General features: G+C 45.7%; 1 protein-coding gene across 1 annotated transcript in view; it reads right to left on the reverse strand.

Annotated features, from left to right (window-relative positions):
* Positions 1-4764: 4764 nt before the first annotated feature.
* LOC149429360 (transforming growth factor beta-1-induced transcript 1 protein-like) overlaps positions 4765-17361 on the reverse strand; it is a 39188-nt gene continuing 26591 nt past the window's right edge. Inside the window, exon 8 of the mRNA XM_089666500.1 lies at positions 4765-5077. Within this exon, the coding sequence (XP_089522626.1) occupies positions 4989-5077 (89 nt within the window). The 3' untranslated portion in view covers positions 4765-4988. The remainder of the gene's footprint in view (positions 5078-17361) is intronic.

Consider the following 17361-nt stretch of genomic DNA (forward strand, 5'->3'; position numbering starts at 1 on the left):
TGGAAGGCAGGAATGGTAGCAGAGATATGTGGAGGAGGAATGGAAGGCAGGAATGGTAGTAGAGATAGTTGGAAGAGGAATGGAAGGCAGGAATGGTAGTAGAGATTGGTGGAGGAGGAATGGAAGGCAGGAATGGTAGTAGAGATAGGTGGAGGAGGAATGGAAGGCAGGAATGGTAGTAGAGATAGTTGGAAGAGGAATGGAAGGCAGGAATGGTAGTAGAAATATGTGGAGGAGGAATGGAAGACAGGAATGGTAGTAGAGATAGTTGGAGGAGGAATGGAAGGCAGGAATGGTAGCAGAGATATGTGGAGGAGGAATGGAAGGCAGGAATGGTAGTAGAGATAGTTGGAAGAGGAATGGAAGGCAGGAATGGTAGTAGAGATTGGTGGAGGAGGAATGGAAGGCAGGAATGGTAGTAGAGATTGGTGGAGGAGGAATGGAAGGCAGGAATGGTAGTAGAGATTGGTGGAGTAGGAATGGAAGGCAGGGATGGTAGTAGCAATAGGTGGAGGAGGAATGGAAGGCAGGGATGGTAGTAGATATTGTTGGTGGAGGAATGGAAGGCAGGAATGGTAGCAGAGATAGTTGGAGGAGGAATGGAAGGCAGGAATGGTAGTAGAGATTGGTGGAGGCGGAATGGAAGGCAGGAATGGTAGCAGAGATATGTGGAGGAGGAATGGAATGCAGGAATGGTAGTAGAGATAGTTGGAAGAGGAATGGAAGGCAGGAATGGTAGTAGAGATAGTTGGAAGAGGAATGGAAGGCAGGAATGGTAGTAGAGATTGGTGGAGGAGGAATGGAAGGCAGGAATGGTAGTAGAGATTGGTGGAAGAGGAATGGAAGGCAGGAATGGTAGTAGAGATATGTGGAAGAGGAATGGAAAGCAGGAATGGTAGTAGAGATAGGTGGAGGAGGAATGGAAGGCAGGAATGGTAGTAGAGATAGTTGGAAGAGGAATGGAAGGCAGGAATGGTAGTAGAAATATGTGGAGGAGGAATGGAAGACAGGAATGGTAGTAGAGATAGTTGGAGGAGGAATGGAAGGCAGGAATGGTAGCAGAGATATGTGGAGGAGGAATGGAAGGCAGGAATGGTAGTAGAGATAGTTGGAAGAGGAATGGAAGGCAGGAATGGTAGTAGAGATTGGTGGAGGAGGAATGGAAGGCAGGAATGGTAGTAGAGATAGGTGGAGGAGGAATGGAAGGCAGGAATGGTAGTAGAGATAGTTGGAAGAGGAATGGAAGGCAGGAATGGTAGCAGAGATATGTGGAGGAGGAATGGAAAGCAGGAATGGTAGTAGAGATAGTTGGAAGAGGAATGGAAGGCAGGAATGGTAGTAGAGATTGGTGGAGGAGGAATGGAAGGCAGGAATGGTAGTAGAGATTGGTGGAGGAGGAATGGAAGGCAGGAATGGTAGTAGAGATATGTGGAAGAGGAATGGAAAGCAGGAATGGTAGTAGAGATTGGTGGAGGAGGAATGGAAGGCAGGAATGGTAGTAGAGATTGGTGGAGTAGGAATGGAAGGCAGGGATGGTAGTAGCAATAGGTGGAGGAGGAATGGAAGGCAGGGATGGTAGTAGATATTGTTGGTGGAGGAATGGAAGGCAGGAATGGTAGCAGAGATAGTTGGAGGAGGAATGGAAGGCAGGAATGGTAGTAGAGATTGGTGGAGGCGGAATGGAAGGCAGGAATGGTAGCAGAGATATGTGGAGGAGGAATGGAATGCAGGAATGGTAGTAGAGATAGTTGGAAGAGGAATGGAAGGCAGGAATGGTAGTAGAGATAGTTGGAAGAGGAATGGAAGGCAGGAATGGTAGTAGAGATTGGTGGAAGAGGAATGGAAGGCAGGAATGGTAGTAGAGATATGTGGAAGAGGAATGGAAAGCAGGAATGGTAGTAGAGATTGGTGGAGGAGGAATGGAAGGCAGGAATGGTAGTAGAGATTGGTGGAGTAGGAATGGAAGGCAGGGATGGTAGTAGCAATAGGTGGAGGAGGAATGGAAGGCAGGAATGGTAGTAGAGATAGGTGGAGGAGGAATGGAAGGCAGGAATGGTAGTAAAGATATGTGGAGGAGAAATGGAAGGCAGGAATGGTAGTAGAGTTTGGTGGAGGAGGAATGGAAGGCAGAAATGGTAGTAGAGATATTTGGTAGAGGAATGGAAGGCAGGAATGGTAGTAGAGATTGGTGGAGGAGGAATGGAAGACAGGAATGGTAGTAGAGATTTGTGGAGGAGGAATGGAAGACAGGAATGGTAGTAGAGATAGGTGGAGGAGGAATGGAAGGCAGGAATGGTAGTAGAGATAGTTGGAAGAGGAATGGAAGGCAGGAATGGTAGTAGAAATATGTGGAGGAGGAATGGAAGACAGGAATGGTAGTAGAGATAGTTGGAGGAGGAATGGAAGGCAGGAATGGTAGCAGAGATATGTGGAGGAGGAATGGAAGGCAGGAATGGTAGTAGAGATAGTTGGAAGAGGAATGGAAGGCAGGAATGGTAGTAGAGATTGGTGGAGGAGGAATGGAAGGCAGGAATGGTAGTAGAGATTGGTGGAGGAGGAATGGAAGGCAGGAATGGTAGTAGAGATATGTGGAAGAGGAATGGAAAGCAGGAATGGTAGTAGAGATTGGTGGAGGAGGAATGGAAGGCAGAAATGGTAGTAGAGATATTTGGTAGAGGAATGGAAGGCAGGAATGGTAGTAGAGATTGGTGGAGGAGGAATGGAAGACAGGAATGGTAGTAGAGATTTGTGGAGGAGGAATGGAAGACAGGAATGGTAGTAGAGATAGTTGGAAGAGGAATGGAAGGCAGGAATGGTAGTAGAAATATGTGGAGGAGGAATGGAAGACAGGAATGGTAGTAGAGATAGTTGGAGGAGGAATGGAAGGCAGGAATGGTAGCAGAGATATGTGGAGGAGGAATGGAAGGCAGGAATGGTAGTAGAGATAGTTGGAAGAGGAATGGAAGGCAGGAATGGTAGTAGAAATATGTGGAGGAGGAATGGAAGACAGGAATGGTAGTAGAGATAGTTGGAGGAGGAATGGAAGGCAGGAATGTTAGCAGAGATATGTGGAGGAGGAATGGAAGGCAGGAATGGTAGTAGAGATAGTTGGAAGAGGAATGGAAGACAGGAATGGTAGTAGAGATAGTTGGAGGAGGAATGGAAGGCAGGAATGGTAACAGAGATATGTGGAGGAGGAATGGAAGGCAGGAATGGTAGTAGAGATTGGTGGAGGAGGAATGGAAGGCAGGAATGGTAGTAGAGATAGGTGGAGGAGGAATGGAAGGCAGGAATGGTAGTAGAGATTGGTGGAGGAGGAATGGAAGGCAGGAATGGTAGTAGAGATAGGTGGAGGAAGAATGGAAGGCAGAAATGGTAGTAGAGATTGGTGGAGGAGGAATGGAAGGCAGGAATGGTAGTAGAGATTTGTGGAGGAGGAATGGAAGACAGGAATGGTAGTAGAGATAGTTGGAAGAGGAATGGAAGGCAGGAATGGTAGTAGAAATATGTGGAGGAGGAATGGAAGACAGGAATGGTAGTAGAGATAGTTGGAGGAGGAATGGAAGGCAGGAATGGTAGCAGAGATATGTGGAGGAGGAATGGAAGGCAGGAATGGTAGTAGAGATAGTTGGAAGAGGAATGGAAGACAGGAATGGTAGTAGAGATAGTTGGAGGAGGAATGGAAGGCAGGAATGGTAGCAGAGATATGTGGAGGAGGAATGGAAGGCAGGAATGGTAGTAGAGATTGGTGGAGGAGGAATGGAAGGCAGGAATGGTAGTAGAGATAGGTGGAGGAGGAATGGAAGGCAGGAATGGTAGTAGAGATTGGTGGAGGAGGAATGGAAGGCAGGAATGGTAGTAGAGATAGGTGGAGGAAGAATGGAAGGCAGAAATGGTAGTAGAGATTGGTGGAGGAGGAATGGAAGGCAGGAATGGTAGTAGATAGTTGGAAGAGGAATGGAAGGCAAGAATGACAGTATGGTAGGATGGTAGTTGTTAGAGGTACAGGGGGATTATAGAAAAGGAGAGATGGAGGTATAAAGGGTGAGAAGTTGGACTCATAATAGCGGGAAGGGAAATAAAATGCAAGTATAGGAAGTAGAATAATGAGTTCAACACAAGACTTGCACAGTAAATGGAACTATGAACGTGAAAAGTAATAAGGTGGTTTAACCAAATACAAGATATGATGGAGAAGAATTGGAGAAAACAAGCAGGTAATCTGAGCCAGGATGGTGTAAAATTCTAACAGAATAATTTCCATCATCAGATCTGTGAAGAAACTGAAATCTGTGAATCGGTTGGCTTTGGCTTTTGCCTTTGAGAAAACTTCTGACCCCAACCACCAAATTCTGTACCTGGCAGGGAGTATAATGATGCCAACCTTTCGTTCCTGGTCATAGATATTCTACCCAGCCCTGTGTATGGTGCTCTGTATGTGCCAGTCTTCCTAGAGTCTGTAAGAGGACTAATCAGGGGGATAGTCTATCTCTCTCTCTCTATGCAATCTGAGTCTACTCTGCATCTTCCATGTGTGGAGCAGACGATTACACCAGCAGCTTTGGTATGTAATTATATGAAGATGGCATTTATTACTATAATCCTAAAGAAAGGGTAAGTCGAGGATCTGGACACATAGTAGGGTTGCCACCTCATCCCTTTAAAACCAAAGACATATTATTTACACAAGCTCAGAGGTTAATTTAATGCAGATACGTCACTAACTGAGATAATTGTCACTTTAATCAGCCACAGAACCCGTGTAGTTAATATGTGTTCGGTTTTAGAGGGATGAGATGGCAGCCCTAACACACAGGTCAGGCTTACATTGATTTGTATGGACTGTGAATGTAGCAGAAGAATAGAAGCAGCTTGGACAACCAGATCCAAGAGATATTGTCACCTTCAGGATGGGCAGATGGCACAGGGCACAGCGTGGGGCATGTAACTCGAAGTAATCTTTCTCACAATACGGCTGTCCGTCCTTTTCAAAGAAGTTTGTACTTCCAATAAGAGATCTGCAATGAGCACAGACAAAATGTTCCGGGTGCCAGGTATGGCCTAGAGCTGTGACAACCTGCAGAGGAATTAAGAAGACACAGCCGACCTCAGTACAGTAGAATACACAAGTATGATGCAATCTGACAATACATCATCCAGCCAGGACCATGCGGAATATGACATAAAATCATTCCAATAGATAGGAAAACATAATAATGGTGCCAAAAACTCCATGTGACCATCAATGAGCAATTCATTCAGAGTGGAATTACTGGAAGAATCCAGCCTTATGGTGAGCACTCAAGGGGTCCATAGTGAGTGGGGTGCAGGGTGTACCCTCTGTGTGTAGACTGTACAGTGAGATGTGAGGTGGAGAGTCAGCCTGGGGTAAGGTCCAGACGGGGATAATTGTAGAGGGAAGGTACTTCCCCTCCAGCCATGCTCATTCATCAGATGAACTGTGTGCAGCCTGGATCCCTCTAAAGACTTTCCTGGGCGGTGAGATGGACTTCCTGGGTTTTGGATTTGTGATGAAGCAAAATACATTTGTGCTATGTATAGTGTGTGAGCTCTGTGTACCCTGTGCGCGTGGATTGTAAGGCGTGCTCTGTGTACCCTGTGCGCGTGGACTGTAAGGCGTGCTCTGTGTACCCTGTGCGCGTGGACTGTAAGGCGTGCTCTGTGTACCCTGTGCGCGTGGACTGTAAGGCGTGCTCTGTGTACCCTGTGCGCGTGGACTGTAAGGCGTGCTCTGTGTACCCTGTGCGCGTGGACTGTAAGGCGTGCTCTGTGTACCCTGTGCACGTGGACTGTAAGGCGTGCTCTGTGTACCCTGTGCGCGTGGACTGGAAGGTGGGCTCTGTGTACCCTGTGCGCGTGGACTGTAAGGCGCGCTCTGCGTACCCTGTGACCGTGGACTGTAAGGCGCGCTCTGTGACCGTGGACTGTAAGGCGTGCTGTGTGTACCCTGTGCGCGTGGACTGTAAGGCGTGCTCTGTGCGTGTGGACTGTAAGGCGTGCTCTGTGTACCCTGTGCGCGTGGACTGTAAGGCGTGCTCTGTGCGCGTGGACTGTAAGGCGTGCTCTGTGTACCCTGTGCGCGTGGACTGTAAGGCGGGCTCTGTGTACCCTGTGCGCATGGACTGTAAGGCGTGCTGTGTACCCTGTGCGCGTGGACTGTAAGGCGTGCTCTGTGTACCCTGTGCGCGTGGACTGTAAGGCGTGCTCTGTGTACCCTGTGACCGTGGACTGTAAGGCGTGCTGTGTGTACCCTGTGCACGTGGACTGTAAGGCGTGCTCTGTGCGCGTGGACTGTAAGGCGTGCTCTGTGTACCCTGTGCGCGTGGACTGTAAGGCGGGCTCTGTGTACCCTGTGCGCATGGACTGTAAGGCGTGCTCTGTGTACCCTGTGACCGTGGACTGTAAGGCGTGCTGTGTGTACCCTGTGCGCATGGACTGTAGGGTGTGCTCTGTGTACCCTGTGCGCATGGACTGTAAGGCGTGCTCTGTGTACCCTGTGCGCGTGGACTGTAAGGCGTGCTCTGTGTACCCTGTGCGCGTGGACTGTAAGGCGTGCTCTGTGTACCCTGTGTGTGGACTGGTAGGCGTGCTCTGCATGTGAAGTGTTTGTGGCATGTACAGTGCCTGTATAAGGTGTGTGTGATAGATATTATATATACACGAACGGCTCAAAAAAATGAAAGGCAGACTTTGCAATCAGAGTATAACATCAAGTTGATGACACTCCTGGGATATGGATCTGGTCCGGTAAGTCGCAGAGGGGGTTGGTAATCAGTTTCAGCTGCTTTGGTGGTAATGAAATTAACAACAAGTGCACTAGATGGGCAACAATGAGATGACCCCCAAAACAGAAATGGTTTTACAGGTGGAGACTAGAGATGAGCGAATCGAACTAGGCGAACCGGAATTCGAGTCGAATTTCAGGAAATATTCGATTCGTGTCGAAACCGAAATTTTGCCTACTTCGGGTGCGCGAATCGAACATTTCCCGATCAGCCGGCAAAAGTGTCCCTGCAGTGAGCTCCGCTATTTCTGACAGTTCTCTGACAGAAGGAACACATGTTTAGCGGTTGAAACATTGTATCTATTAGTTTACATTTAGGATACAGATGTTTCAACCACTGTACATGTGAAGAAGTTGTGAGAGAACTGTCAGAAATAGAGGAACTCTGCACATACACTTTTTGCCGGCTTGGAATTATTCTTCTTTTCATCCTACTTCTTCTTCTTCTTCATCCTCAGAAGAAGAGGATGAGGATGAGGATGAAGAAGAAGAAGAAGAAGAAGAAGAAGAAGTAGGATGAAAAGAAGAATAATTCCAAGCCGGCAAAAAGTGTATGTGCAGAGTTCCTCTATTTCTGACAGTTCTCTCACAGCTTCTTCACATGTACAGCGGTTGAAACATCTGTATCCTAAATGGAAACTAATAGATACAATTTGTATCTATTAGTTTCCATTTAGGATACAGATATTTCAACCGCTGTACATGTGAAGAAGCTGTGAGAGAACTGTCAGAAATAGAGGAACTCTGCACATACACTTTTTGCCGGCTTGGAATTATTCTTCTTTTCATTCTTCTTCTTCTTCCTCATCCTCATCCTCATCCTCATCCTCTTCTTCTGAGGATGAGGATGAAGAAGAAGAAGAAGAAGAAGTAGGATGAAAAGAAGAATAATTCCAAGCCGGCAAAAAGTGTATGTGCAGAGTTCCTCTATTCTGCAGATACACTTAGAGGAGCTCTGCAGATACACTTAGAGGAGCTCTGCACATACACTTTTTGCCGGCTTGGAATTAATCTTATTTTCATCCTACTTCTTCTTCTTCTTCTTCTTCTTCTTCATCCTCATCCTCAGAAGAAGAAGAGGATGAGGATGAGGATGAAGAAGAAGAAGAAGAAGTAGGATGAAAATAAGAATAATTCCAAACCGGAAAAAAGTGTATGTGCAGAGCTCCTCTAAGTGTATCTGCAGAGCTCCTCTAAGTGTATCTGCAGAATAGAGGAACTCTGCACATACACTTTTTGCCGGAAACCGCTGTATGGAGTGAATGTCCCAGAACTGTCAGAAATAGACTATTTATGACAGTTCTGGGACATTCACTGCATACAGCTGTTTTAACCGCTGTATGGAGGGAATGTCATGGAACTGTCAGAAATAGACTATTAATGACAGTTCTGGGACTGTCCTTCAATGCAGCGGTTGAAACATTGTATGTATTTGTTTCCATAAATGGATCCATTTATGGAAACAAATACATACAATGTTTCAACCGCTGTATGGAAGGACAGTCCCACAACTGTCATTAATAGTCTATTTCTGACAGTTCCATGACATTCCCTCCATACAGCGGTTAAAACAGCTGTATGGAGTGAATGTCCCAGATCTATCAGAAATAGACTATTTATGACAGTTCTGGGACATTCACTGCATACAGCTGTTTTAACCGCTGTATGGAGGGAATGTCATGGAACTGTCAGAAATAGACTATTAATGACAGTTCTGGGACTGTCCTTCCATGCAGCGGTTGAAACATTGTATGTATTTGTTTCCATAAATGGATCCATTTATGGAAACAAATACATACAATGTTTCAACCGCTGTATGGAAGGACAGTCCCACAACTGTCATTAATAGTCTATTTCTGACAGTTCCATGACATTCCCTCCATACAGCGGTTAAAACAGCTGTATGGAGTGAATGTCCCAGATCTATCAGAAATAGACTATTTATGACAGTTCTGGGACATTCACTCCATACAGCTGTTTTAACCGCTGTATGGAGGGAATGTCATGGAACTGTCAGAAATAGACTATTAATGACAGTTCTGGGACTGTCCTTCAATGCAGCGGTTGAAACATTGTATGTATTTGTTTCCATAAATGGATCCATTTATGGAAACAAATACATACAATGTTTCAACCGCTGCATGGAAGGACAGTCCCAGAACTGTCATTAATAGTCTATTTCTGACAGTTCCATGACATTCCCTCCATACAGCGGTTAAAACAGCTGTATGGAGTGAATGTCCCAGATCTATCAGAAATAGACTATTTATGACAGTTCTGGGACATTCACTGCATACAGCTGTTTTAACCGCTGTATGGAGGGAATGTCATGGAACTGTCAGAAATAGACTATTAATGACAGTTCTGGGACTGTCCTTCAATGCAGCGGTTGAAACATTGTATGTATTTGTTTCCATAAATGGATCCATTTATGGAAACAAATACATACAATGTTTCAACCGCTGCATGGAAGGACAGTCCCAGAACTGTCATTAATAGTCTATTTCTGACAGTTCCATGACATTCCCTCCATACAGCGGTTAAAACAGCTGTATGGAGTGAATGTCCCAGATCTATCAGAAATAGACTATTTATGACAGTTCTGGGACATTCACTGCATACAGCTGTTTTAACCGCTGTATGGAGGGAATGTCATGGAACTGTCAGAAATAGACTATTAATGACAGTTCTGGGACTGTCCTTCAATGCAGCGGTTGAAACATTGTATGTATTTGTTTCCATAAATGGATCCATTTATGGAAACAAATACATACAATGTTTCAACCGCTGCATGGAAGGACAGTCCCAGAACTGTCATTAATAGTCTATTTCTGACAGTTCCATGACATTCCCTCCATACAGCGGTTAAAACAGCTGTATGGAGTGAATGTCCCAGATCTATCAGAAATAGACTATTTATGACAGTTCTGGGACATTCACTGCATACAGCTGTTTTAACCGCTGTATGGAGGGAATGTCATGGAACTGTCAGAAATAGACTATTAATGACAGTTCTGGGACTGTCCTTCAATGCAGCGGTTGAAACATTGTATGTATTTGTTTCCATAAATGGATCCATTTATGGAAACAAATACATACAATGTTTCAACCGCTGTATGGAAGGACAGTCCCACAACTGTCATTAATAGTCTATTTCTGACAGTTCCATGACATTCCCTCCATACAGCGGTTAAAACAGCTGTATGGAGTGAATGTCCCAGATCTATCAGAAATAGACTATTTATGACAGTTCTGGGACATTCACTGCATACAGCTGTTTTAACCGCTGTATGGAGGGAATGTCATGGAACTGTCAGAAATAGACTATTAATGACAGTTCTGGGACTGTCCTTCAATGCAGCGGTTGAAACATTGTATGTATTTGTTTCCATAAATGGATCCATTTATGGAAACAAATACATACAATGTTTCAACCGCTGCATGGAAGGACAGTCCCAGAACTGTCATTAATAGTCTATTTCTGACAGTTCCATGACATTCCCTCCATACAGCGGTTAAAACAGCTGTATGGAGTGAATGTCCCAGATCTATCAGAAATAGACTATTTATGACAGTTCTGGGACATTCACTGCATACAGCTGTTTTAACCGCTGTATGGAGGGAATGTCATGGAACTGTCAGAAATAGACTATTAATGACAGTTCTGGGACTGTCCTTCAATGCAGCGGTTGAAACATTGTATGTATTTGTTTCCATAAATGGATCCATTTATGGAAACAAATACATACAATGTTTCAACCGCTGCATGGAAGGACAGTCCCAGAACTGTCATTAATAGTCTATTTCTGACAGTTCCATGACATTCCCTCCATACAGCGGTTAAAACAGCTGTATGGAGTGAATGTCCCAGATCTATCAGAAATAGACTATTTATGACAGTTCTGGGACATTCACTGCATACAGCTGTTTTAACCGCTGTATGGAGGGAATGTCATGGAACTGTCAGAAATAGACTATTAATGACAGTTCTGGGACTGTCCTTCCATGCAGCGGTTGAAACATTGTATGTATTTGTTTCCATAAATGGATCCATTTATGGAAACAAATACATACAATGTTTCAACCGCTGCATGGAAGGACAGTCCCAGAACTGTCATTAATAGTCTATTTCTGACAGTTCTATGACATTCCCTCCATACAGCGGTTGAAACCGCTGTATGGAGTGAATGTCCCAGAACTGTCAGAAATAGACAGAAACTGTCACAGAACTGTCCTTCTTCTCATCCTTCTCCTTCTTCTCATCCTTCTTCTCATCCTTCTTCTCATCCTTCTCCTTCTTCTCATCCTTCTCCTTCTTCTCATCCTTCTCCTTCTGCTCATCCTTCTTCTCATCCTTCTCCTTCTTCTCATCCTTCTCCTTCTCCTTCTTCTCATCCTTCTCCTTCTCCTTCTTCTCATCCTTCTCCTTCTTCTCATCCTTCTCCTTCTTCTCATCCTTCTCCTTCTTCTCATCCTTCTCCTTCTTCTCATCCTTCTCCTTCTCCTTCTTCTCTTCCTTCTCCTTCTTATCATCCTTCTCCTTCTTCTCATCATTCTCCTTCTTCTCATCCTTCTCCTTCTTCTCATCCTTCTTCTTCTCATCCTTTTCCTTCTTCTCATCCTTCTTCTTCTCATCCTTCTTCTTCTCATCCTTCTCCTTCTCATCCTTCTCTTTCTTCTCATCCTTCTCCTTCTCCTTCTTCTCATCCTTCTCCTTCTTCTCATCCTTCTCCTTCTCCTTCTTCTCATCCTTCTCCTTATTCTCAGCCTTCTTCTTCTCATCCTTCTCCTTCTCATCCTTCTCCTTCTCATCCTTCTCCTTCTTCTCATCCTTCTCCTTCTTCTCATCCTTCTCCTTCTCCTTCTTCTCATCCTTCTCCTTCTCCTTCTTCTCATCCTTCTCCTTCTCCTTCTTCTCATCCTTCTCCTTCTTCTCATCCTTCTCCTTCTTCTCATCCTTCTCCTTCTCCTTCTTCTCATCCTTCTCCTTCTCCTCATCCTTTTTCTTCTCATCCTTCTCCTTCTCCTTCTTCTCATCCTTCTCCTTCTTCTCATCCTTCTCCTTCTTCTCATCCTTCTCCTTCTTCTCATCCTTCTCCTTCTTCTCCTTCTTCTCATCATTCTCCTTCTTCTCATCCTTCTCCTTCTTCTCATCCTTCTCATCCTTCTTCTCATCCTTCTTCTTCTCATCCTTCTCCTTCTCCTTCTTCTCATCCTTCTCCTTCTTCTCATCCTTCTCCTTCTTCTCATCCTTCTCCTTCTCATCCTTCTCCTTCTCCTTCTTCTCTTCCTTCTCCTTCTTCTCATCCTTCTCCTTCTTCTCATCCTTCTTCTTCTCATCCTTCTCCTCCTTCTTCTCATCCTTCTTCTCATCCTTCTTCTTCTCATCCTTCTCCTTCTTCTCATCCTTCTCCTTCTCCTTCTTCTCATCCTTCTCCTTCTTCTCATCCTTCTCCTTCTTCTCATCCTTCTCCTTCTTCTCATCCTTCTCCTTCTTCTCATCCTTCTCCTTCTCCTTCTTCTCTTCCTTCTCCTTCTTATCATCCTTCTCCTTCTTCTCATCATTCTCCTTCTTCTCATCCTTCTCCTTCTTCTCATCCTTCTTCTTCTCATCCTTTTCCTTCTTCTCATCCTTCTTCTTCTCATCCTTCTTCTTCTCATCCTTCTCCTTCTCATCCTTCTCTTTCTTCTCATCCTTCTCCTTCTCCTTCTTCTCATCCTTCTCCTTCTTCTCATCCTTCTCCTTCTCCTTCTTCTCATCCTTCTCCTTATTCTCAGCCTTCTTCTTCTCATCCTTCTCCTTCTCATCCTTCTCCTTCTCATCCTTCTCCTTCTTCTCATCCTTCTCCTTCTTCTCATCCTTCTCCTTCTCCTTCTTCTCATCCTTCTCCTTCTCCTTCTTCTCATCCTTCTCCTTCTCCTTCTTCTCATCCTTCTCCTTCTTCTCATCCTTCTCCTTCTTCTCATCCTTCTCCTTCTCCTTCTTCTCATCCTTCTCCTTCTCCTCATCCTTTTTCTTCTCATCCTTCTCCTTCTCCTTCTTCTCATCCTTCTCCTTCTTCTCATCCTTCTCCTTCTTCTCATCCTTCTCCTTCTTCTCATCCTTCTCCTTCTTCTCATCCTTCTCCTTCTCCTTCTTCTCTTCCTTCTCCTTCTTATCATCCTTCTCCTTCTTCTCATCATTCTCCTTCTTCTCATCCTTCTCCTTCTTCTCATCCTTCTTCTTCTCATCCTTTTCCTTCTTCTCATCCTTCTTCTTCTCATCCTTCTTCTTCTCATCCTTCTCCTTCTCATCCTTCTCTTTCTTCTCATCCTTCTCCTTCTCCTTCTTCTCATCCTTCTCCTTCTTCTCATCCTTCTCCTTCTTCTCATCCTTCTCCTTATTCTCAGCCTTCTTCTTCTCATCCTTCTCCTTCTCATCCTTCTCCTTCTCATCCTTCTCCTTCTCATCCTTCTCCTTCTTCTCATCCTTCTCCTTCTTCTCATCCTTCTCCTTCTCCTTCTTCTCATCCTTCTCCTTCTCCTTCTTCTCATCCTTCTCCTTCTCCTTCTTCTCATCCTTCTCCTTCTTCTCATCCTTCTCCTTCTTCTCATCCTTCTCCTTCTCCTTCTTCTCATCCTTCTCCTTCTCCTCATCCTTTTTCTTCTCATCCTTCTCCTTCTCCTTCTTCTCATCCTTCTCCTTCTTCTCATCCTTCTCCTTCTTCTCATCCTTCTCCTTCTTCTCCTTCTTCTCATCATTCTCCTTCTTCTCATCCTTCTCCTTCTTCTCATCCTTCTCATCCTTCTTCTCATCCTTCTTCTTCTCATCCTTCTCCTTCTCCTTCTTCTCATCCTTCTCCTTCTTCTCATCCTTCTCCTTCTTCTCATCCTTCTCCTTCTCATCCTTCTCCTTCTCCTTCTTCTCTTCCTTCTCCTTCTTCTCATCCTTCTCCTTCTTCTCATCCTTCTTCTTCTCATCCTTCTCCTCCTTCTTCTCATCCTTCTTCTCATCCTTCTTCTTCTCATCCTTCTCCTTCTTCTCATCCTTCTCCTTCTCCTTCTTCTCATCCTTCTCCTTCTTCTCATCCTTCTCCTTCTTCTCATCCTTCTCCTTCTTCTCATCCTTCTCCTTCTTCTCATCCTTCTCCTTCTCCTTCTTCTCTTCCTTCTCCTTCTTATCATCCTTCTCCTTCTTCTCATCATTCTCCTTCTTCTCATCCTTCTCCTTCTTCTCATCCTTCTTCTTCTCATCCTTTTCCTTCTTCTCATCCTTCTTCTTCTCATCCTTCTTCTTCTCATCCTTCTCCTTCTCATCCTTCTCTTTCTTCTCATCCTTCTCCTTCTCCTTCTTCTCATCCTTCTCCTTCTTCTCATCCTTCTCCTTCTCCTTCTTCTCATCCTTCTCCTTATTCTCAGCCTTCTTCTTCTCATCCTTCTCCTTCTCATCCTTCTCCTTCTCATCCTTCTCCTTCTTCTCATCCTTCTCCTTCTTCTCATCCTTCTCCTTCTTCTCATCCTTCTCCTTCTCCTTCTTCTCATCCTTCTCCTTCTCCTTCTTCTCATCCTTCTCCTTCTCCTTCTTCTCATCCTTCTCCTTCTTCTCATCCTTCTCCTTCTTCTCACCCTTCTCCTTCTCCTTCTTCTCATCCTTCTCCTTCTCCTTCTTCTCATCCTTCTCCTTCTCCTTCTCCTTCCTCATCTCCAAGGGCATTTAAATTAAAGGTACAGTGTTCTGCACTAATTTAAAGGCTCTCTGAAGCCTAGAAACCCTTTAAATAAGTCATCTTCGTAGCGGAGAAATTCGCATCGAATCGAATTTCACACTGGAATTCGCCGAATCAGCCGAATCGAATTTTTCATTTCTTCGCTCATCTCTAGTGGAGACCACTGACATTTTTTCCCTCCTCATCTTTTCTGACTGTTTTTCACTCGTTTTGCATTTGGCTCGGGTCAGTGTCACTACTGGTAACATGAGGCCATACCTGGACCCTACAGAGGTTGCACAGGCAGTCCATCTCCTCCAGGATGGCACATCAATACCTGCCATTACCAGAAGGTTTGCTGTGTCTCCCAGCACAGTCTCCAGAGCACGGAGGAGATTCCAGGAGACCAGAGCATGGAGGAGATTCCAGGAGACCAGAGCATGGAGGAGATTCCAGGAGACCAGAGCATGGAGGAGATTCCAGGAGACAAGAGCACGGAGGAGATTCCGGGAGACGAGAGCACAGAGGAGATTCCAGGAGACGAGAGCACGGAGGAGATTCCAGGAGACAAGAGCACGGAGGAGATTCCAGGAGACAGGCAGTTCCTCTAGGAGGGCTGGACAGGGCCGTAGAAGGTCCTTAACCAATCAGCAGGACCGGTATCTGCTCCTTTGTGCAAGGAGGAACAGGATGAGCCCTGTCAGAGCCCTACAAAATGACCTCCAGCAGGCCACTGGTGTGAATGTCTCTGACCAAACAATCAGAAACAGACTTCATGAGGGTGGCCTGAGGGCCCGACATCCTCTAGTGGGCCCTGTGCTCACTGCCCGGCACCATAGAGCTGGAATGGCATTGGCCATTGAACCCCAGAATTGGCAGGTCCACCACTGGCACCCTGTGCTTTTCACAGATGAGAGCAGGCTCACCCTGAGCACATGTGACAGACGTGAAAGGGTCTGGAGAAGCCGTGGAGAACATTCTGCTGCCTGTAAGATGGTTCAGCATGACCGTTGTGGTGGTGGGTCAGTGATGGTCTGGGGAGGCATCTCCATGGAGGGGGACACAGACCTCTACAGGATAGACAATGGCCCCCTGACTGTCATTAGGTATGGGGATGAAATCCTTGGACCCATTGTCAGACCCTACGCTGGTCTAGTGTGTCCTGGGTTCCTCCTGGTGCAGTGTGTCCTGGGTTCCTCCTGGTGCAGTGTGTCCTGGGTTCCTCCTGGTGCGGTGTGTCCTGGGTTCCTCCTGGTGCGGTGGGACCCGGGTTCCTCCTGGTGCAGGGAGTCCTGGGTTCCTCCTTGTGCAGGACAATGCCCGGCCTCATGCGGGGAGAGTATGCAGGCAGTTCCTAGAGGATGAAGGAATTGATACCACTGAATGGCCCCCACGTTCCCCTGACCTAAATCCAATAGAACCCCTCTGGATGTCATGTTTCGGTCCATCCAACGCCTCCAGGTTGCACCTCAGACTGTCCAGATCTGGGAGGAAATCCCCCAGGACACCATCCGTGGTCTCATTAGGACCCTCCCCCGACGTTGTCAGGCATGCATACAATCACGTGGGGGCCACACAGACTACTGAGGACCATTCTGAGTTGCTGCAATGACATTTCACCAACATGGACTCGCCTGCTGCATCATTTCTTCACTTTGATTTTCGGGGTGTCTGTGAATTCAGTCCTCTGTAGGTCGATCATTTCCATCCAACGATGGGGCGTCCTTACGTTCCTCACCCATCCCCCGTCCATGTCAGTATAGAGATCCAACAGGAGATTCCTCCCCATCAGGGGTGGACTGACAACTCATGGGGCCCCCGGCCAATAGGGGATCATGGGGCCCCTGTGTCCTTGCCCAAACTCAAAAAAGTCTATGAAAAAGGTACCAGGGGCATCTCATGGGGCTGCCTACTGACCCCGGGCCCTCGGGCAGTGCCCGTGTTTCCAAATGGTCAGTCCGTCCCTGCTCCCCATTGAGATCTGATGGGTTTTCAGTCTTCCTCTCTTTTTTTTTTTTTTTTTCAGCAATGTATTTTCTGAGCCACTGACTTAGAATGAGTATGTAAATCAAAAACGAATTCTCCTGCGCTCTAGGACCCAGACGGGTGACGAATGGATGGAACCAGACCTGGAAAAATTGACCACCAATGCATGTAGGGTTGTGCGGCTCCAAACAAGGCTGGGGAAGCCCGACCAATACTGCAGAACGAAATGAAAACGAGAAGCGCACCAACCTTGCGCATTACCTCAGTAACCAAAATGTATTCATTATAAAAATATACTCACAAACAGCGAATAAAATCAGGCATGTAAGTCCTCAAAGGGACCTGAAGACAGCGCGAATTCCATCAAGGGGATGGATATTCAGTACAGCTGACGCGTTTCAAAGGGAGTCCCTTCTTCATCATGGCTCTAATGCGCAAGGTTGGTGCGCTTCTGGTTTTCATTTCGTTCTTAGAAGGAGTGTGCACATCATGAATTCATTCCTTCATTACTTTCTGCATGCTTGTCTCAGGTCAGAGATTCCGAGTTCTAACCCTGGAAACAGCTGCAGTATTTGTGTTTATTGTTAGAAAGAAAGTCAACAAGATCCGGATATTTCTCCACCACTTTGAGAGTTTTTAAATTGATATCCAGCAGGAGATTCTTTTCCCCATTGAGATGTGATGGCTTTTCAGTCTTCCTTTCTTTTTTCTCTTTTAGTACTGTGAGTGTGTGTATGTACATGTGTGTGTATGTATGTGTACATGTATGTGTATGTGTGTGTGTACATGTGTGTGTGTGTGTGTGTGTGTGTGTGTGTGTGTATGTGTGTGTGTGTGTATGTATATATGTGTGTGTGTGTATATGTGTGTGTGTGTATATGTGTA

Source organism: Staurois parvus, unplaced genomic scaffold (genome assembly GCF_062004578.1).
Source record: "Staurois parvus isolate SC_StPar_1 unplaced genomic scaffold, SC_StPar_1.0 ptg002738l, whole genome shotgun sequence".
NCBI lineage: Eukaryota > Metazoa > Chordata > Amphibia > Anura > Ranidae > Staurois > Staurois parvus.